The 22,889-nt window shown below is 38.1% G+C and overlaps 1 protein-coding gene across 3 annotated transcripts; it reads right to left on the bottom strand.

Annotated features, from left to right (window-relative positions):
* Positions 1-1,846: 1,846 nt before the first annotated feature.
* Positions 1,847-19,027, bottom strand: LOC108268283 (adenylate cyclase, terminal-differentiation specific). Of its 3 annotated transcripts, XM_053681768.1 has the most exons (11): positions 18,931-19,024; positions 17,040-17,360; positions 16,228-16,278; positions 14,983-15,033; positions 13,890-14,015; positions 11,243-13,282; positions 6,032-6,355; positions 5,249-5,296; positions 3,643-3,684; positions 3,248-3,364; positions 1,847-2,736 (listed from the first exon to the last, which is right to left on the bottom strand). In XM_053681768.1, the coding sequence occupies exons 6-11, from the start codon at positions 11,340-11,342 to the stop codon at positions 2,291-2,293; spliced, it is 1,077 nt and encodes a 358-aa protein (XP_053537743.1). In that variant the 5' UTR covers positions 11,343-13,282; positions 13,890-14,015; positions 14,983-15,033; positions 16,228-16,278; positions 17,040-17,360; positions 18,931-19,024; the 3' UTR covers positions 1,847-2,290. The 3 variants fall into 3 exon arrangements, 2 of the variants coding, with proteins under 2 accessions (XP_053537743.1, XP_053537744.1); XR_008396756.1 differs by having other exon boundaries at positions 1,847-2,728; positions 3,643-5,296; positions 18,931-19,027; XM_053681769.1 differs by lacking the exons at positions 17,040-17,360; positions 18,931-19,024 and having other exon boundaries at positions 16,228-16,446.
* Positions 19,028-22,889: the final 3,862 nt, after the last annotated feature.

Here is a 22,889-nt window from a genome sequence, read left to right as displayed (position 1 = left end):
TACACACAAGGTCCAAAATTAGTCTTTTCACACTGACTCCACCCACTATTTTACACTTTTGGGTAGAAACTCCCCAAATTTCCTGTGTTATTGTACTCATGTGAAAGAGGAATATCTGCAGCAGATCAATAGGAACAAATGTTAATTGATGTTTAGCAGGAGTTTAAAAATGCCTCCGCTTTCCACCACAGACTTGGGAAAGAAAATGTTATAAATGGACGTTTATTGTTATTATTTTCTTAGCTTTTATGCAATGTTACACTGATACGCTGTAATCCGCTGATTGTGCCCTCCTAGGCTAATCATAATTTTGTTCCCATGTTTTATGCTAGCTCCTGTCTGCACCATAATACCAAATTTCTTTAAACTTTGTATTTGGATTGCAATTACATCATAGATGCATTCGGATATTAATCCATTCACGGGGTTGAAACTCACTTTTCACTATCACCTTCTTAATGAAAATGACATTTTTATTATGAAATTTCTGTTTATTGATGCACCCATTTATTGATTTTTCTTGTTGCCATTTCTTTCTGGTGGATGACAAATGTTTTTGACCCCCAATGACCTCGTCTTTTACAAATGTGCAGTATAATCTATGTAAAAACTCTGTCAAGCATCATTTTGTGGATGTACTTTAGATGTCCAAAATGAAAACGTGGGAATTTTTAGCATTCAAATGTTTATTTTTTAGCTTTTGATTACATCAACATTATTACATTGAAAACATATATAATTTAAACTCTGTAAAATGTTTGTACTATAATGATCATGGTGTATTTACACTGTTTATAGCAACACCTTTTTGTTGTATCATAAAAAGTACAAAAATGAAGGCTGGATGTTGATAGTGACTGTCTGTATTCTGTGTATCACTATTATTATAAACAAATCTGCTAATAAATTTCAACTCTGTCCAGTCAAGACGTCGTCGTCATCACTCAAGCAGATCCTTTGAGGTATCATGATGGGAGGGGTATCTGAAACTCAGTAACTAACAACTGGGGTTCCTCAGGGCTCAGTTCTGGGTCCACTGCTCTTTTCTATTTATACTACATCTCTGGGGCCTGTGATTGAGTCTCATGTCTTCTTATATCACTGCTATGCTGATGACACCCTGCTCTTTTGGTCCTTCCAGCCTGAAGATCTATCCGTCTCAGCACGCATCTCTGCCTGCCTGTCTGACATCTCGGACTGGATGAAGGAACACCACGTTAAGATCAACTTGGCAAAAACAGAGCTTCTCGGCATTCCAGCCTGTCCCTCATTCACCCACAACCTCACTGTACAGCTCGGCTCAGCCACACTCAATCCAACCAGGACGGCCAGGAACCCAGGGGTGACTTTCGATTTGATGACCACATGAACTTTACACACCACGTTTCAACAACTGTATGGTCCTGTAGGTTCATTCTGTACAATGTCAAAAATCAGACCCTAGATTGCTGATCAGTCTACAAAGCTACAAGTCCAGGCTCTTGTCATCTCAAAACTGGACTACTGCAGCACACTACTCCCGGGCCTCCCAGCCAGCTCCATAAAACTCAGATGATTCAGATGATTCAGAATGATGCAGCAGCATGCCTTGTTTTCAACCATCCCAAAAGGACCCATGTCACGCCCCTCTTCTTCGCCTTAAATTGGCTTCCTGTAGCTGCCCGTATCAAATTCAAGACCTTGTCTGGAAAATCAGTGTCATACCTCAACACTCTCCTTGAGGTTCCAACCTGCGATCAGTTACCGAACACGCCTGGTATAGTGCCTACTCCATTAGGCATGAGGTCCCTTTCCAGAACCTTCAAACTGACTGTCCATCAGTGGTGGAATGTGACCACTTAACTAACCCCTAAAAATTCTGCACTTACTCTGGCTCTTACACCTCTACTCTGTGTAGCTTACTCCTCTAGCACTCAATGATAAATCTTGTATAGTAGCACTACTTGTATGGTTGAACTACTTCTCCGCTTGATATATCGCTTTGCTTGTATTTCCTCATTTAATAGTCGTGTTGGATAAAGACGTCTGCTAAATAAATAAATGTAAATGTAAATTTGTGAATGTGTAATTAAATAATCACGAAATCTAGCATGTAGAAAACCAGCATTTACCTTTACCTGCTGAATTATAAACTATCCAACACATTCATTCAAGTCTCTTTCTTTTCCCGTTAATTCATTCACGTTTCACTTCTTTTCTTTGCCTCGTTTGTTTATACCTCTCTTCCACTACTAGTTCTTTTCCTGTTAATTCATTCACCATCTCCACTTTTCGTTCTTGTCTCGTTTGTTCATCCCTCTCTTTCTTGTCCCAATTGGTCATCCCCCTCTTCCACTTCTCTTTCATTTCCTGTTAATTCATTCACCATCTCCAATTTTTGTTCTTGTCCTGATAGTTCATCCCTCTCTTCCACTTTTCCTTCTTGTCCTGATTGTTCATCCCTCTCTTCCACTTTTCCTTCTTGTCCTGATTGTTCATCCCTCTCTTCCACTTCTCCTTCTTGTCCTGATTGTTCATCCCTCTCTTCCACTTCTCCTTCTTGTCCTGATTGTTCATCCCTCTCTTCCACTTCTCCTTCTTGTCCTGATTGTTCATCCCTCTCTTCCACTTTTCCTTCTTGTCCCGATTGTTCATCCCTCTCATTGGGTCCAGATTTTTCTTCTCTTTCTTGTTCTTGTCCCATTTGTTCATTCTCCTCCTCTATGACTAAAGCTTGTTCTTCTGCCATCTGTATTCCTAACACACACACACACACACACACACACACACACACACACACACACGCAGGAGCCATAAGGTTATATATATATAAAAAATGAATGGCTACTGTATTAATCTTCAAAATAATCTTCCAAAAAAGGTCTCCAGAGGTCTGGACCTCGGTCTCCTCATAGGTAGTTACAGCCATAATTACCACACGGAAACATTTAAAGAAATGTGTTGAAAAGTTGAAACACATACTTGATTTACTTTATTAATGATGTCATGTTTTTTCTGTATAATTTGGCCACACCGGCACCTTTATGTGGTTAATTAGTTTAGCCATGTAGCTTGTTGTAGCTAGCTACATTTCTCTGAAAGAAAGCTTTAATGTAGCTGAGATGCTAACACTTAGAAAAGTAATCAGCTAGCTGCCTTGGATACTGACAGGTTATTGTTATTTAGGCCTAAATTGCTCATTAAAATTCTTATGAATGGTTTTTTTTTTCTTTCAGGATTTTTATATCCTTTTGTGGTACCTACTCACCTGATCTTGGCCGTTTGTATTTTTTGTTATCTCTGCTAAGAAAACACACGGCCAGCAGTAACGTGACGAAGGGCACACATCGGATTGCAAAAACGATTAGTCCATCATTTTCAGCCTCTGATATTAAAAATAAAGGGAGTCAATTTTAATACAGTTATCAAATTTAATTTAATATATTGTATATTTTAGTAGTTAAATTAAATTATTTTCCCACACAGCTAAACATTCGAAGTCTGGATTTAGGTTAAACAATGGATTCTTGAATAATCAGGATCAGCTTTTTGTATAATCAGACTTTAATACGTGAATAAATGTAATTATACATATATGATATACACAAACTCCTGGAGATACATGTTATTTTTCTGAAACATTTGAATAATTCACAAACTTACGTTCTGTACCGGGGCTCGAGCGAGAGTCCGGTCTGTCACGATCTGGTTACGACAATAAAAATATCATATTATTACAAATATCTGAGATTGCAGCTTTATTAGTACACAAAGGTCTACAGGCCAGGGGGGAGGGGGGATGTAGAAGGTGGAGGTCATAGCTACTCACTTCCGGGTTTAGTACAACACTATACTACTGTAAATACTACTGTATAGTAATATATACTAATAATATAACACTAACAGTACTATTACTAATACTAATATACCAGCAGAAATACTGTGTATGTTTTGTTATTATGTAATTAATTTTTATATTATACATTCATACGTGAGTGAGTAAAATATGATACATTTATGTACATTGATCAGACATAGCATTCAAACCACTGACAGGTGAAGGGAATAACATTGATTATACTGTTACAGTGGCACCTGTCGGGGGGGGGGGGGGGGGGGGGGGGCATATTTAGTAGGCAGCAAGTGAACAGTCAGTTCTCAGAGTTGACATGTTAGAAGTAGGAAAAATGTGCAAAGTAAGGATCTGGCCGACTTTGACAAGGAAGAAATTGTGATGGTTAGATGTCTGGGTCAGAGCTTCTCCAAAAAGGCAGGTCTTGCGGGGTGTTCCCGGTATACCGGGAATATGCATATATGCAGTGGTTAGTAGCTACCAAAGTGGTCCAAGGAAGGACAACGGTGAACCAGTGACAGGGTCATGGGCATCCAAGGCTCACTGATGCGCGTGAGGAGCGACGGCTGGTCTGATACCACAGAAGAGCTACTGTAGCACAAACTGCTGAAAAAGTTCATGCTGGATCTGATAGAGAGGAGTCAGAACACACAGAGCATCACAGCTTGCTGTGTATGGAGCTGCGTAGCTGCAGAGTGGTCAGAGTGCCCAACCCCCTGTACACCTCCAAAATCTCCTACAATGGGCATCAGACATGGACCATGGAGCGATGGAAGAAGGTGGCCTGGTTTACTTTTACATCACGTGTAGGCCGGGTGCGTGTGCGTTGCTTACCTGGGGAAGAGACGGCACCAGGATGCACGATGGGAAGAAGGTGAGCTGGTGGAGGAAGTATGATGCTCTGCGCAATGTTCTGCTGGGAATGATTGGGTGCTGGCATTCATGTGGATGTTACTTTGACACGTACCACCTACCTAAACACTGCTGCAGACCGAGTACACCCCTTCATGGTAACGGTGTTCCCTAATGGCAGCAGCCTCCTTCAGCAGGAAAATGTGTCCTGACACACTGCAAACATTGTTCGGGAACGGTTTGAAGAACATGACAAAGAGTTCAAGATGTTGACTTGGACTTCAAATTCCCCAGATCTCAATCTGATCGAGCGTCTGTGGGATGTTCTGGACAAACAAGTCCGATCCACTGAGGCCCGACCTCACAACTTACAGGACTTAAAGGATCTGCTGCTAACATCTTGCTGCCAGAAACCACAGCACACCTTCAGAGGTCTTGTGGAGTCCATATCTTGAAGACTCAGAGCTGTTTTGCGAGCACAAGGAGAGGAGGACCTACACAATATTAGGCAGAGGGCTATAATATTATGGCTGGTCAGAGTATGTATTTATATATGTTACTTACGCTTTATATGGGGTGAGGTAGTAGAAACGAGTCGCTCTGTAGTAGGCTCTAGTTGAAAGACTTAAAGATTATATTACACTTCATATTTAATTTTACTCTTATACCAACACAGTAAAACTGCAACTGCAGACAATACTACTAACACTAGATTGTGCATCTACAGATACTACTATATTATACTGACAATATCCCAATATGGCTATTGCTTTAACAGAAAAATACTTAAAGTACACATAAATAACAGGAATATCATGAGTGTGATCAGAGTTAAAAGAATAATTAACACTCATATTTACATTAGTGCACCAGCACTCCCATTTGGCCCGTGTGTGTTACTGCTGTTTAAAATGCAGAACGTTTAACTTAAAAGATCTTTAAATAATGTAAAAGGCATTTAAAAAACAAACAAACAAACAAAAAACACAAGGTTATCATGAGACCTCACAGAGGTGTAAGGCACCACCTTTTTATTTTATTTTTACTTTTTAATTTTATTTTGGTATTATGGAATACTTTTAAAAACAGGTTCAGTGAAATCTTAAATATTTCTGTGCATTTTTATTTGATGGTGTGTCCCTAAAGTCAGCCGTGTTACTCAAATAGCAACTGGCCTGTAGAAAAAAGTTTTTTAACCACTTCCTGTGTAGAAGAATAAAGCAGAATTCATGAATTCTTAGATACTTCTCAGCTCAAAAGTCTCATCCAGGCTGTTTCTTCTGTTCTGCTGTTCATTTGTACCTTACAAGGCTTACATAAGGATAAGTTTGTGAGGAGCACACTCACCATTTTCCCTCTCGTATGTAACGTTTGTCCCCGTTCCGTTTACCGTAACCAGGCGAGGTATGTCCTGTATAACTTGACAAATATAAAACCCTGCATCATTTATATCAGTGTTATTTATAACTAATGTTGAACTGGTGTTGTTGTTGTTGTTGGTTTCTGTGAATTTATCAGTTTGCTTAAATTCAACTCTCTGATTGTCTTTAAACCATGCCACTTTTACTCCACTGATGCTGATGTTCCAGCTGCAGGTGACCTGAACTGGTTCTCCTCTCCACAGCTTGACTGTGGATGGAGACTGACTCACGAAAAAACCAACACTGGGACCTGGAAGAGGGCACAAAGGGGTAAAAATCAGCAACAGAGAAAGAAGATCATTACAAATTCACTTTCTTGAAAATTAACATGCCACAGCACAGACCAACACACTATATAGTATTCAGATAATAAATCCAAATAAAATATAAATATCGCTGGAAAATATAAAGCCACATGTTCAATATTTTACTATGTTGTATGTACAAAATATATGTAGATTGTGTACCATAAATATATACAGGATTATATGTTATGTGTGTTTATGTAGTAGCATAATGTATACAATCAACTAAACAATTACTGGCACTTTGTCAAATAATAAAATGATATTTTACAGTGGGTTTAGGGGCTTTGTGTGCTTAAAAATAAACAAACATGGTGTTTATGGCCAAATTCCAGCCCCTGGCTGATATTCAGCTGACTTTTGAAATATCTTTGGTTTAATTTAACTTTAAAATGTGTTAAAAATGTTTATCAGCCTTTCCCTCTGGCAGTGAATGGTGAAGGGATTGTGCATGAGTGTAACCGGGAAAATCCCCAGAGACTGAGAAAATAAATAAATAAAATTTAAATTAAATTTTTTTGCAAGTATTTTTAGAACTTAAAAAAAAGAAAATGCATGTATTTAAAAGTAGAAGTTATTAGAAAATTTATTTTCTTAATGGAATGGTCAGTAGTATTACTTTACAAATCATCTGGCCTTGTTCATGAATCTTTTAGTAAAGTTGTGTGAAATGCTTACCGAAGCCCCCAACCCCCGAAGTCATATTCAAAAATTTACAAACATTTCGGAAGTTTCTTTGTATAAGTATGCGTATGTTGTTCAACCGTAAAGTGGAAGTACTTTCCCAACATTTGCATATAGCGACGCCCACAAACTCTATAAAAGGTAAAGTGCACAGATAGCTGGAATGAGCGATCAAAGTCAAGCTGAAGTTATTCACTTCTGTGCAAATAAAAATATTTAATAATATATCAATATTTATAATAATAAGCGAGTGCTAAAGCTGAGGCATGTGAAAAGCCCACACCATTTCTTTTGTCATAACTGAATGATTATTGTTATTATATTTTATTCTCTTCATTTACGTATTTGTGTTGGCTTATTTTCTGAGATTTTTTAGATTCTTTAATTAATTCAGACAAAATAACACGAGTGTTACTAAATATTCTCAGTGATACTCTTGAGTCCATGACCGAGAGAAGCATTTGGAGACTAGCATGTGGATGCGTTTGTGATCGAGACTCCAAAGCTCTTCTATAAGTCGCTCTGGATAACGGCGTCTACTAAACGCTCTGAACGTAATAAAAAATAATCCATTTAAACTCCAGAGTATATTCCAGGTATAAAAGTGCAGTAATGCAGCCAATTGTATGATGAAGTTGATCAAATGGAGGTTTATATTAGTTAGTGTTTACTATTAGTTAGAATTTACAGGATTTTCATGAATATCACATTTCTAGTGTAAAGGCTCGTCAAAATGATTTATTTAATTACATTTTATTTATATAATGCATTTAATAATGGATATCGTCACAAAGCAGCTTTCCAGAATTATATAAATTCCGGATATTTATATATTTTTTTATTTATAAATATATCGCTAATCAGCAAGCCAGAGGTGATGGGGTGAGGAAAAACTCCCTGAGATGATATGAGGAAGAACCCTTGAGAAGAATCACACTGATCTGGGTGACACCAGATAGTCTGATTATAAATAATCAAAATCAAAGTCAAAGTCAGATTTATTTATATAGCACATTTAAAACAACACGAGTGTTGACCAAAGTCCTGCATATCATGCATAATGAGAAAGGCATCAAAAATAGAGCGTAAAATATAATTAGAATAAATATATAAACTGTAAGAAAACAAATCAGCTATAAGTAAGACCAGAGAATAAGCAGCTAGAAAGGGCAGATTATAAATAAGCCTGAGAGAAAAAATACATTTTCAGGGACGATTTAAATAAATTTGTTGTAGGGGAAGATCTGATAGAGAGGGGCAAGCTATTCCAAAGCCTTGGTGCCATTGCAGAAAAGACCCTATCGCTTTCAGTTTTTAATTGCGACTTGGGAATCGTGGCTAATGACAACCAAGAGGAGGATCTGAGCAAACGTGCAGGAGAGCGAACGCAGAGAAGATCTGAAATATATGTGGGGTTGAGACCATGTGGAGTGAGGCTAAGATGGGTGTTATGTGCTCTCTTGTTTTGGTCGCAGTCAAAAAGCGAGCTGTAGCATTCGGTACAAGGTTGAAGACAGGCTGATTCCAGCATTGCAGTAATCAAGCCTTGATGAAATAAAAGCGCGAAGAACGGTCTTGAGATCTTTAAATGTGAGAAAAGATTTCAACTTGCGAAGTCCCCTAAGTTGGAAAAAAAAAACTAGCTCCGACAACAGAATATACAGTACTTGTTTGTCAAACTTTAAATCCAAATCGAAGATCATCGCCAAATTTTTGATTTGGGTAAGAGTGTTGTCTTGTTGGGTGCCCAGACTATAGCTAAGACTTTCTATCAAATGTGAAGGACCGAACAGGACTGCTTCAGTCTTTTTCTCATTTAGCTGGAGGAAATGTTCATCCATCCAGCCTTTTAAGTCCCTTAAACAGTCTAAAAGAGGCGTCAATTAATTTTTTCCAGATTTTAATGGGAGGTAAAGCTGTGTATTGTCCACATAACAGTGGTAGAAAACCTTGTGACACTCAAAAATGGACAGAAGAGGGAGAAAATGTAAATTAAATAAAATCGGACCTAGAACAGAGCCTTGTGGCGCTCCAAAGGTAACGGGGACTGTGGGTGATGAGCACGCTCCAATTCCCACTGAAAAACTCCTATTTGTAAGATATCATAGAAACCAGTCTAGTGCAGCATCGTGGATGCCGACCTCATGTTTGAATCTATTTAGGAGGATATGGTGATCCGTGGTTTGGTCCAACAGTACAAGGATGGCACAGTTTCCAAAATCTACAGTTAATAAAAGGTTATTGAGTAATTTTAGGAGGGCAGACTCGGTACTGTGTTTCTCTCTAAAACCTGATTGAAGGGGGTCCAAGATATTATTACTAACTAAGCAAGTGGAAAGCTGAGATAATATGACTTTCTCCAATACTTTTGATAAAAATGGTCTGTAATTTTTGGGATCAGTGGGGTCAAGGTTTGGTTATTTATGCAGCAGCTGGACTATGGCATGTTTAAAGCAAGAAGGAACAGTACTGTTTTCTAGGTCGTTATTAATGATGGAGACTACACTAGGAGAAACAATGTACAGTACGTCTATGAACAACTTAGTAGGTTTAGCTTCCAGAGAGCAGGTGGTTGGTTTCATTTGGGAGATAACGTCCAACACATCAGAAAGAGATATGAGCTGAAATGTAGGAAACTGGAGAAGAACAAATGGTTGAAATGTTTGAAATTTGACCTGAAACGTGAAATTTGTGATCTGATACCAGTGATTTTATTTATTAAGAATCTACAAAACTTCTCAAAAGACTCCGAACCTGGATCTGGGCTTGCTGCTGTGAGAGGGTTTAGCACCGAGTTTAAAGTGGAGATCAAAAACTTTGGACTATGGGAATTTATTTTTAAATTAATTTTTGAAAAATAAGTATTTGGACCTTTGCCAAGAAACAGCAGGAGTTGGTATTAATATTTTCTCTTTTATAACTGTATACTCTATAGTCAGAGTACTAAGTGTGTTAAAAGGAACTTGGCCATCAGTCATTTCTGAATTCAGTAGAGTTTTAACTTTACATCTATCGTATCAGAGTGGCGTTACGGACTGTTCAGTGATTGACACTAGAGCGTAAAAGAACATCTACGGTCTTCTATAAGGCGCACGCGCAGTACCGTCCACGGCACTTTAATGGCGTGAGACATCCTCAGCCGCATTTATGTTTAAATCCGTAAATGAGCCCTGTAGTGTGTCATGGTTATTTTACATAATCATTTTTGTCCATTATCTTGAAGGGTGCCAATAATTTTGGAGGTTCTATAAATGTATAAACATTTTAGGAAGGAAAAAATGGCTCACAACATGCTACAATTGTTTAAGTACAATGAAAAAAGAAAACCTCAAAGCAAATTTAGAAAAATTCAGTCGCCAAAAAGGAAATATTCTCATTCAAAAATCTGTTCCTATAAGAAACTTTAATACAAACAAACAAACAAACAAACAAAAAATGGGCACATTTACTTTTTTTCAAAGTAAAGAAACTATGCGTATTGTATAAATAAAGAAACTATGCATATAAAACAATGAATATAAATGAATATTGTGATTAATTTAACAACAAAAAAGATATAATATTAAAAAACTTTAAGTTAGTGGAATAAACTTTTAGAAATGAGACAAGGCTATTTTTTTAAATTGCATTTTAATTGTGCTGTACAGTGAGGTCAAATTACTCAAGCTAAACCAAAAAAAAAAAAAGAAAAAGAAAATGTAAATACCCTAAAAGGACATAAAACAAACCATGCAAAATAATCAAGGACCAGACGCAAACATGTAAACATTGAAACGCTACAGGTTCGTCAAAAGAAAACAAAATGTGGTTTTAATTACCAGTATTATTCATTATTACACCATTTTTCCAGAAGTGGGAGTATAAATAAATAACCAATTATTATTATTATTATTATTATTATTATTATTATTGTTGTTGTTATTATTATTATTATTATTATTATTATTATTATAAGTAACAAAACCAGTGAATTCCAGCACTTAGTGCTTGGCCCCCTAATAATGTGTTATAGTATATTTTGTATATGATGTATATCATTTCCAATATATCTAATATCTGTTTAAGAAGGGAACATGGATCAGTTCAAAATAAACTGAGATTAGATGTGAGATTATATTATGTGTGTAATTGTAAGTTCTCGGACTCACCAATGGCACAGGAAACAAAAAGCCCCCCAAGTAGAAGAATGAGATGCTGCATGTTTGAAAGCCCATCAAACTCTGATATCACACAGCAATATCGTTTCATCTCACACAGGCCATCTCACACACACACACCCCCCCCCACACACACATGCACACACACATACATACGCAATACAAAAGATGTAATACAAACACCTTCACAGTCACACATGCTCATACCCTGGGCCTCAACGCTGACCACAAAACACTAAGAGTCTTGATCATGGCTGAGTTTTGTTCCTGTTTGTCAGACACATTTAATACAGTTTTGTACAAACACACAAACAAAATAACCCCAGATTTATTTTATGTACAACCAAGAATGACGTTTTTTACTCTAAGAACACGGGAAGAAACAGGTGTATGAGTTGAGAGCTCTTTTTATCTTTACTTTGGGTACAAAAATACACAAAATAGTGCACACTTTCAAAACAGAGCACAGTCTGGCTCACACTAACCACTAAACCAATCATAATCTCATCCACTAGTCTTTCTTCGTCTCTCTTCCTGCTGTCGTCTCTCTTTGGTCACTGGCAGTCTACTGATAGAAGCATACAAGTAAGCTGCAGTTAATAACACAATAACTCATTTCCTGTTCATTTTGACTGCTCCTTTCATCCACAACTGACACGGACAAGGGAGAGAGCACAAGGTGGTAGACAAGACCACTCGAGGGACCCCCCACGCCCACCCCATCGCACTACAGACCCGTTGGAGAAGAAGCAAATGGCAGAGCCAAAGGTAAATGAGATGATTGAGCCATTGAATAGACACTGGGTGGTCCGAGCTGTACTAGTCAAGAATAGCATCTTGGGGTTCTGTGTGGATTACTGCCACCTCCATGCCATCACCAAGCAGGACTGCTATGTGTTGCCCTGCACTGACCACACCCTTGATCAGGTTGGAGTTCTGAGTGCTTCTGAGAGCCCGTATAGTCATTTAAATGGGGAAAACCCACTGGAGGTTTGCAGGAACTCTCACACTTCAAATAACAAAGGTTTAAGCCAAATTGAATCCAGTAATGTGTGTTATGTTCCCCCTAGAATGCTCACAGCTAAAGTATGCAGTATGTCCAAACTTGAGTGGGGTGAAATCAATGGTGTCTGTGTGAATCTGGATCACTGACTCCAACTCCAACATGCGCATTAGTCTGGGAAATGTCCCAGCTCACTACAATGCCAGCACATCTGCCCGGGCCTTACCTCTAAACTCGGCGATAGCAGTATAGAGGAAAAGGGACGGGGGGTGAAAGGGGTCGGGACGGAGGCTCCCATTCCTTGTGCTGAGGAGCTTTGCCATTGCTGTGAATGTTAGAAGTCTATGTAAGAACAGCCCAAGTTGTGCACAGGCCTCACTGAACAACAAGGCTGTTCAAGACTTTATCAAAGAGCAGCTACGCCAGGTGCAAGAAACCTGCAAGAGACTCTGTACTGCTGGCTACCACTGCACATTAAAGCCTTTATCCTGGACTGAGACGTAAATGTTTTGTGTTGCAGTTTGGGTTGTTGGGACACTGGACCGACTGACTCTTGAGGCGACTTCCTTCTGTATAAGGAACACTAATTTGCATACATGTGAGCCTCTGTGGTTAGTTATTGTTTTCAGTATGTGTTATACTACCACATGAGTTGCCAATAAACAAGCTAGTGCATTGTTTCCGACCCTCCCTCCGGACGAGGGTGTTGTTTAAAGAATCATGATTTCTAGCACTTACATGAATCTGCTAATTCAACACATTAATTCAATTCCTCACTTCTCTTGTTCAAGTCTCTTTCTTGTCCTGTTAATCTTTCACCACGTCCACTTCTCTTCCCTGTGTTTGCTCAGCTCTCTATTTCACGTCTCCTTCCTCTGCCGTTAATTCCTTCTCAGTTTCCACTCCTCTTTCCTGTCCTAGTTGTCTATCCCTCTATTCTTCGTTTCTTTCTTGTCCGAGTTGATCTCGTCCTTTTTGTTCGTTCTCCTCCTCCACGACTAAGTCTTCCTTTTCTGCTGTTTGTGGACCTTACAAACACATACACAGCGGTTTATTTCATATTCTGTCTCATGAACTGTCACATAACTGACATCTACATGAGGATAAACAATATAATTAGGATTATAATCTATCTTAACTAACTAGTGTAACTGATAGAACTTGCATAGAATATTTCTGAACAAACATATGCTAAATTAATTTTTTTTTTCCTGCACAGTACAGCAGAATAGTAATTAAGACATTAATTAATAATGTAATGTTCAGTAGAGTGTCTAAAGCTTAACTAAAACAGAGGAGAGGCAGCTCAACCCTGAAGTCCCCACCCACCCCCACTACGGTTACCGTAAAACCCAGAATAAATACACATGGTAATATCTACAGCAGCTGGTCTGACCTTGTTTAACTTGCGGTTACTTGATGCCAAAGAGTCATCTCTCTCTCTCTCTCTCTCTCTCTCTCTCTCTCTCTCTTTCTGACACCATTATGTGATTTAGGTACTTTAGGTATATAGCTACATTTGTATGAAAGAAAGCTTTAATGTTACAGAGACGCTAATGTTGCTTAGCTAAATAATCAGCTTTTCACGTCAGGATTTTTACATCCTTTTTTTTTTAATGACATTTTCCTACTCACCTGCTCTTGGTCTTTTATTCTTTTTGCCTCTGTTCAGAAAGAACACAGCCAGCAGTAACATGATGAAGGGCACACATCGAACCACAAATATGATGGGTTCGTTGTCATAAACTTCTTCCGCAGCCCCTGATATTAATTGAAGAAGAGAGCTTTACATACTAGATTAGATTAGTTTAGATTGTCATTGAGCAAAGTACAAAGCCAATGAAATGCAGTTAGCATCTAAACAGCAAGTTGCAGTCAGTGTAAAGTGTAGAGGCAATGAGGCAGGTCGGCAGTAAAGCTCAAATATGTTATCAACATTGCGAATGGCATAATGTGTGTGAATGAGCATGGAGACATAGATTACAGTAATAAATACAGTACAGTGCAGTGAACAAGGTGCAAAGTGGAATGGAGGTAGTACTGTGCAAGCTGTTTAAGGTTAATCCATGTGCGGAAGTAGTGTAGAGATGTGCATGTGCAGTATGTCCAAACCACAAACCATGCAGGGGTTGGATTATTGGGGATTAGTGGTGCTATGAGGAGTTCACCATGGCCCGAGTCTAGTTTTTATTTAATCAGTTATCCAATTCCAATACAGTTATGAAATTATATTATTATATGTGTTTCCAGTTAAATTAAGTTCACTATAACAACAACAAAAAAGTATGCGAACATGGAGTTCAGGGGTTATACTTTCAAACCTGGTTTTCCCACAAAATAATGAATTCTTGAATAATACGGATCAGATTTTTGTTCATCAGCCTGTGATAAGGAAAGAAACAAGCAACATGGCAGTGCATGTACAACACAACACTGATATATATTATAAATGGCGCACTTATATAGCGCTTTTATCCAAAGCACTTTACACTGTGTCTCATTCACACACACACCAATGGTAGCAGAGCGGCCATGCAAGGCGATAACTTTGCCATCGGGAGCAACTTGGGGTTCAGTATCTTGCCCAAGGACACTTCGGCATGTGGAGTCACGTGGGCCGGGAATCAAACCGCCAACACTGCGATTAGTGGACAACCCGCTCTACCACCTGAGCCACAGCCATAGTATAAATGTTACTGTACATACTTACATACAGTAATTCACTTACATATGATATTAGGTGAGGCAGTAGACACTGGTTTTGTAGTAGTAACAGGCTCTGGTTGAAACAATAGAAGATCATGTTAATATTAACAGGTAATTAAACACTTACCCTTGCAAAAATATTAATATATTAGCTGAGTTAATCTAACGCTTTAATACTATAGATAATATTATATTAATACTAAATGTCTATAGATACTACTGTGCTATACTAACACTTTATGACAGCAGATTTTACTATATAATACTATATGTCTGCAGATACTACTCTGCTATACTAACACTATATGACTACAGATTGTACTATACAAACACTATATGACTACAGATTGTACTATACTAACACTATATGACTACAGATTGTACTATACTAACACTATATGACTACAGATTGTACTATACTAACACTATATGACTACAGATTGTACTATATTAACACTATATGACTACAGATTGTACTGTACTAACACTATATGACTACAGATTGTACTATACTAACACTATATGACTAAAGATTGTACTATATTAACACTATATGACTACCGATTGTACTATACTAACACTATATGACTACCGATTGTACTGTACTAACACTATATGACTACAGATTGTACTATATTAACACTATATGACTACCGATTGTACTGTACTAACACTATATGACTACAGATTGTACTATACTAATACTACATGTCTATAGATTGTACTATACTAATACTACATGTCTATAGATTGTACTATACTAACACTATATGACTACAGATTGTACTATATTAACACTATATGACTACAGATTGTACTATTCTAACACTATATGACTACAGATTGTACTGTACTAACACTATATGACTACAGATTGTACTATACTAACACTATATGACTACAGATTGTACTATACGAACACTATATGTCTATAGATTGTACTATACTAACACTATATGTGTATAGATACCACTCTGCTAAACTAACACTATACCACTATAGATATCTATAGGAAAAGGAAATGGTAGCTCAATGGTTAAGACTTTAATGGTTAAGGTTAATAGCCAAGCTACAACTGTTAATCCCCAACTGCTCAGTTCTATCCTGTTTCAGTTGCCAGTCACTTTGGATAAAAGCATCAGTCAAATGAGCAACTGTAAAGAATGTAAATACCTCCCTGCTTTACTAACACTATATCCCTATAGACACCAGTATACTAAAACTACAGCACTATTGATACCACTACACCAGTGTAGATAAAACTTACGGTCTGTACTGGGTGAGGCAGTAGAAACGGGTTTGACGGTAGTCACAGGCTCTGGTTGAAACAATAGAAAGTTAAAGTATGAATATGAAGGTAATTGAACACATATCAACATATACTAAAACCATACAACAGTCTATACTTCTTTACCATACTAACACTATACAGTACATCTGTAGATACTACTACTGTGTATTACATGGCTATTCCACTAACACAAAAATCGACATTGTTAACAGGAATAGCAGAAGTATGTGAATCTGACCAGCTGAAAGTAAGAGAACTGCATTAGCGCACTAGCGCTCCCGTTTGGCCGGAGTGTAAAACTGCTCTTTAAAAGTTCTTGTGTGTTTAAAATACGGCTCAATTCGTCCATGTTACTCAAACAGAAACTGCAAAAATACAACAATGTTTTTCTCTAATCTCTTCCTGTGTGGAAGAACAAAGCAGAATGGATTCATTCTGAGACACTTCTTGAAGATATTTATGTCAGGAAATGTCTCATCCAGGCTGTTTCTACACTGTAAAACGTGATAGCCCCAGTAAGCTATGTGAACTTATTTCTTGAAATGCATCTCTTGATTTAAAGCAATCCATTGTCTTGACTTGTAAAACTGGTAAAACATAAATTTGCTGAGTTGAAACAAAGGTTAACTTCAATGTTAAACAAAATTTTGACCTTTTATGCCCTTAAAGGACTTGTAGGACTTATAGATCTTTTGATCGGTTTCTCAGTCATTTACGTTACCAAAACACATATCTTACTCAGTGAAGCCTTATAAAGTGATAAGTTTGAGAGAAACACTAACACTAACCAGTTTCTGTCTGAAATGTGACGTTTGTCCCCGTTCCGTTCACCTTCGACAGCTGAGGTATGTCTTGTGTAACTTCACACTCATAAAATCCTGCGTCATGTAAATCAGCGTTTTTTATAACTAAGGCTGAATCGTGTTCGCTGGCTTGTGTATGAATGACGCTGTCGGTTCGGCTCAACGTCAAGGTGCGGTAGTCTTTAAACCATTTCACTTTTGCGCTGGTGATGCTAATGTTCCAGCTGCAGCGGATCTGAACCTGTTGTCCTCTTCTCAGCACGAGCGTGGACGGAAACTGACTCACAAAAAAGGGATCTCTGGAATCTGGAAGGGGGATGCAAAAGGATCAGAATCAAGCACAGAGGAATAAAAACATCAACTCAGAACCGCAAATGAATAAGATGAAATGAAATAAGGAGTCAGATGAAATGAGAAACATCTGGAGTTAAATAAATAAATAAATAAATAAAGCAGTTAAAGCAGTTACGAAGCTCTGCTCAGCTCAGCTCTGCACATTTCTGTTCAAATTCAACTTCATTCACATGCTCTACTTTGTGTTGGGCCATACTTCACCAACCCGATTATGAACAGTAGCTTATCCTACTGGGTCGCGGGGAACCTGGAGCCTATCCCAGGGAGCATGGGTCACAGGGCGGGCTACACCCTGGACAGGGTGACAATCCATCGCAGGGCACAATAACACACCCATTCATACACTACGGACACTTTAGACACGCCAATCAGCCTACCATGCATGTCTTTGAACTGGGGGAGGAAACCGGAGAACCGTGAGGAACTGGGGAGAACATGCAAACTCCACACACACACACACACACACACACACACACACACAGGGCAGCGGCGGGAGTTGAACTCCCAACCCTGGATGTGTGAGGCGAACGTGTTACTCACCGTGCGCCCCATATTACTGACATATGATTAAAAAAAAAAAAAAGTTCAAATGCTACCACAGTCCTAAATTATAAATATGAAAAATCCATTTGTGTTCATTTGCACAAAAACTTTAGGAACTTTTGATTTAAATGTACAGTTTTTTTTTTTTAGAGTTGGTGTGTTGGTGTGTAGAAGTACTTTGAGTCACAATATTAAATCATTGTGTCTAACGTATATATATATATATATATATATATATATATATATATATATATATATATATATATATATATATATATATACGTTAGACACAATGATTTAATATTGTGACTCAAAGTATAAGAGATATATATATATATATATATATTATATTATATTATATTATATATTTAGCCCTATATATATATATATATATATATATATATATATATATATATATATATATATATATATATATATATATATAATTTGAATGCTTAAGCTTAATGGACTAAACCTTCAGAGATGAGCCAAGGATATTTTTCAAATGCATTTTATAATGCTGTACAGTGAAGTCAAATGACCTCATGCAGAATTCAAGTCATTTAAAACAGTTTATTGAAAAAGAAGATAAAAACCCAGACATATATGAGATTTGAGATTAAGGACAATAGACAAACATATACAATGAATCACTGCAGATTTTTTGCATCGCTTTAGAAGTAGGACAAAATAATAATAGTAATAATAATAATAATAATAATAATAATAATAATAATAATAATAATAAGGAGAAGAAGAAGAATAAGAAGAATGTAGTTGCTTACGGGTAAGAAAACCAATACCAGTCTAAGTGCTTGGACCCCCAATAATGTGTAATTAAATAATTAATAAATATATTTTTCATATGATTAATTAAACTGAGATAATATTTAATTTAAAAAAAAAACACAAGGGTCAGTTTGAATGAACCCTTATGTGAGAGTATAGTTTATGTGTAATTGTATGTTCTCAGACTTACCACAGTGACAGGAAACAAAAAGCCCCCAAAGTAGAACACAGAGATGATGCATGTTTGAAACCCCATCGGACACTGTTATCACAGAATGATACTGTTTCTCCTCAGACAGGTCATCATACACACACACACACACACACACACACACACGCACAAACACAGAGCCTTTTTACACCTACCAGACCAGTAATACAGCAGATATTGTGCAAACACCTTCACAATCACATGCTCAAAAACTGGGTCTCAAGGCCGACCACAAAACTGGGTGCCTTGTTCAGGGCTAGATTTTTTTCCTGTTTCTCAAACACCATGAACACAAATTCTGCACAAGTACACACCAGTACAACAAAAACAACAAAACCTAGCTTTTATTTCAAGTGCAATCAAGAATAAAGATTTCACGTTTACTTTAAGGATATAAGAAGATACGGGCGCATGAGTTGCGGAGCTTTTTAAAAATCTTTTCTTAGGGTAAAAAATACCCAAAATAGTGATTTCACCACAGGATGTTTCACAGACCGCTAACAAAACAAGATGTCTTCTCCGTGCTATTTCTTAGTGTCTCTGCCAGACCATTGGCAGTCTAATGAACAAGTATACAGTATAGGTCAGCTGCTGTTAATAACTCAGTAAACTGTTTGCAATTCATTCTGACCCATCCTTTCCTTTACAGCTGACATGGCTGGGGGAGAAGAACACGAGACGCCACAGATGTCTTCACTTCAGGGGGAATGTAGAGGAGTGACGGCAGCGAGTGAGGCTGTCTGCGCATTGAGAGAGTGGCTTGGGCAGGTAGCCAACGGCCATGGGGGCTGCACGAGGTCTATCCGATATCTTTGCAGCTTGTGAGAAAGATGGCATGCACACTGACATGGTCCAGCACTACACTGACACCAGTACAGCAGCCCTTGTTTCTCCTCTGGCCTCATCATCATCCACTGGAGAAGTGATAGTTGGCAGAGGCAAAAGTGAATGACAGCAGGAGTCATTGAGCCGTATAATGCTAGTGACGAAGAATGATGAGGGCTGGCGGTTCTGCATGGATAACCACAGCCTCACAATGCCACCACCACCAAGCAGGACTGCTATTCGTTATCCTGAACTGACTACGTCTTTGACCGGGCTGCAGTTCCAAGTGTTTCAGCTCCTGGACATGTGCAGTGATTATTAGTAGGTGGCACTCACTCCAGAGATGAATGAAGACAGTGTTCACCCTGGAAGTGGGACTGTAGATTATCATGGTCATGCCATTTTGGGGTCCCAGAAAACTTCAAGACCTAATGAAACAGGTGCTGGCCAACCTGCTGAAGCAATACTTCACTTGGATGACCTGCTCATCCATGCCCTCAGTGTCGATGAGGTGTTCATATAGTTCATGGACATATTCTCCAAGCACCTCCAATAGGCCAGTGTTAGTATTGCACGCGCAAGGTAGCCTCTTAACATGGATGCAAGTAACAACAGGGCAAGGGTGGCTCGGTGGTTAAAAGCTCTGGGTTACTGATCAGAAGGTCAGGAGTTCAAGTCCCAGCACTGTCAAGCAACCACTGTTGAGCCCTTGAGCAAGACCCTTAACCCTCAATTGCTCGGCTGTATAAATTAGATAAATGTAAGTCGCTCTGGAAAAGGGCCTCTGCCAAAATGTCATTAAAAACCCCCAAAAGAATAGGAGTGTTACAGGGTAGGGACTAGAGACTCCACCTGAGCACTGCTTGTTGGAATGAAGCACTTCATGCCATAGCACTACAGTTCACCTGTGCACAGGCCATGGAGAAACAAAAACGCACGGGATCACCCCACTGCATTTGAAGACTGAAGCCCTGTTCTGATGGCCTTCTGGAGCGGAGCCTTTAGTGTCTAAGCGAGAACAGTAGGAGCAGTGCGCAGCTGCAGAGACCAGCAAGACCTCAGCAAAGAGCAGCTATGCTAGTCACAAGGAACCTGCGAGAGACTCTGTCCAGGATTGTGTTATATTTGTAAGTGTGCTTGGTTTGTTTTTATCTTTTCAGTATGAATTATTCTACCATATTATATTGTGTCCCTCCATGTCCATCATCCTCACATAAATAATGGGGGTTGCTCTCTCTAGATCCTTTTTCCCTCACATTGTTTTCCTTTTTCCTCCAATTTTTTGTATATATTCATCTTTTTTTCTCCACCTCTTTCCATTCTTTTCTATTCCAGAGCTTCCTCTTTACTTCTTTCTTTCTTTCTTTCTTTCTTCATTTTTATTTTTTACCTAAAGCCCACAATTACTTTAACTATGAAACATTTCAGACTGTTTTTTTTCTCTCACAGCTTTCAGGACATGTTTCCTGAATTCTACGCCCTTTATACTGATCTTTTCCTTCGATAAATGCTCACGCAGTTTCATTTTCAACCACAACCACCCTAACTCTGTAGGCTGATAAAAAAGTTTGTCGTTCAACACGGAAATGTCTATTTATGTCTATTTCAGGGTTTAAACGAGTGCTTATTCAGCTATATTTTGTTGTGCCTGAGTTCCAATGCTGCGAGGGAATCATCTGCGAGGGAATCATCTTCAATCCTCGCACTTTAAAGTGTTGGCATCCTTTACATCAATCATTTAAAAGTGCTTTAATTAATTTAGCCACAAGAGGCTGTTCAAGTGCTTTTTATGCACTGCTCCATCATGTCACAAGTTTGTATGCTGTATTAAGTGTTATGAGTGTTATGTGTGTTATGTTATTGTTAATATTACCATATTCTAATTAGATGCCATTAGATAAATAAGCAGTAAAACATAATGGGTTGTGGTGTGGATTATAGGAAAATAATCTACAGGTTGCTGTGATAGTGTATAATAATAATAATAATAATAATAATAATAATAATAATAATAATAATAATAAACGTGTTCCTCATATTCCTCTTACACCCTCATTTATTTATCAGTGAATGTCATGTTATACTTTTTATGTTTTGTTTTTTTTAAATGTAGAACGATGTAGAACATCCACGAGACACATCATTTCCTGTTCTCACTTACATTACAGCAGCTATAAACAGTTGTTCCCTCACCAGACTCTCTTTTTTTGTCTCTCTTAAAGTTAGTAATACAAAAAAAGGCCTGTTACAAAGGAACGGTGTTACAAAGTGCTGACACTAGAGACTCCTTCCATTCGTGTCAAATACACGTCTCCTTACATATCAACGATTTTACAAATTAAAAAAAAAATGCATTTATGTGGAGCGTCCACTGTACGAGACCTTGTGAGCGAGCTGTTACTATAGAAACGATAACGTATTTAATACGAGTGCATTAATATAAACCTGTGATGTGCAGCTGCGCTACTGTCAGAGCTGCGGTTACAGAGAACTAACACCTTCTGACCAATCACGATCCAGAATTTAACAGCGCCTTGGTTTAAGTTACAGTAGAATAGCTTACGTATGAAAAGAAATACGTAGGCTACCCTGCTGGGAAAAAAAAAAAAACCCACAATACAAAACCTCATAGCAGTTGTAATGGTTTTAATGGATATAATGGGAATTGTATTGGTTTTTAATGGGAAATCTAATGGTAATTTGTTGCCTTCTATTTGTGGCATGTTATGTCAAGTGGATACCATTAAGGACCAATAATGGTAATGGTTTTAGCTGATAGATGATTTGTAATGGTATATGTGGTGGAAACCATTAGAATTTCTGTGATGGGTATATACTGGAGTTAATTATTAATTATTAAAAGTATGTATTATATTTACACACAATAACAGTGAAATCTGCAGACAGTTAGGCTTCATAATCACACACACACACACACACACACACACACACACACACACACACACACACACACACACTTTTGTCTCCCTTTAACGTATTTAAGTAAGACATAGCCACAAGCCAAGCGTTGTTTCGTTTCCTTGGTAACGTGCAGACCTTGCATACCAATCTGTAGATCTCGCGAGAGTCTGGCGCTCCTCCTCTGCCGCTGT

The sequence above is a fragment of the Ictalurus punctatus genome, chromosome 7 (genome assembly GCF_001660625.3).
Source record: "Ictalurus punctatus breed USDA103 chromosome 7, Coco_2.0, whole genome shotgun sequence".
In the NCBI taxonomy this organism is placed as follows: domain Eukaryota; kingdom Metazoa; phylum Chordata; class Actinopteri; order Siluriformes; family Ictaluridae; genus Ictalurus; species Ictalurus punctatus.
The sequence above is the reverse complement of the archived record's forward strand: the minus strand, read 5'-3'. Positions and strand labels throughout refer to the sequence as shown.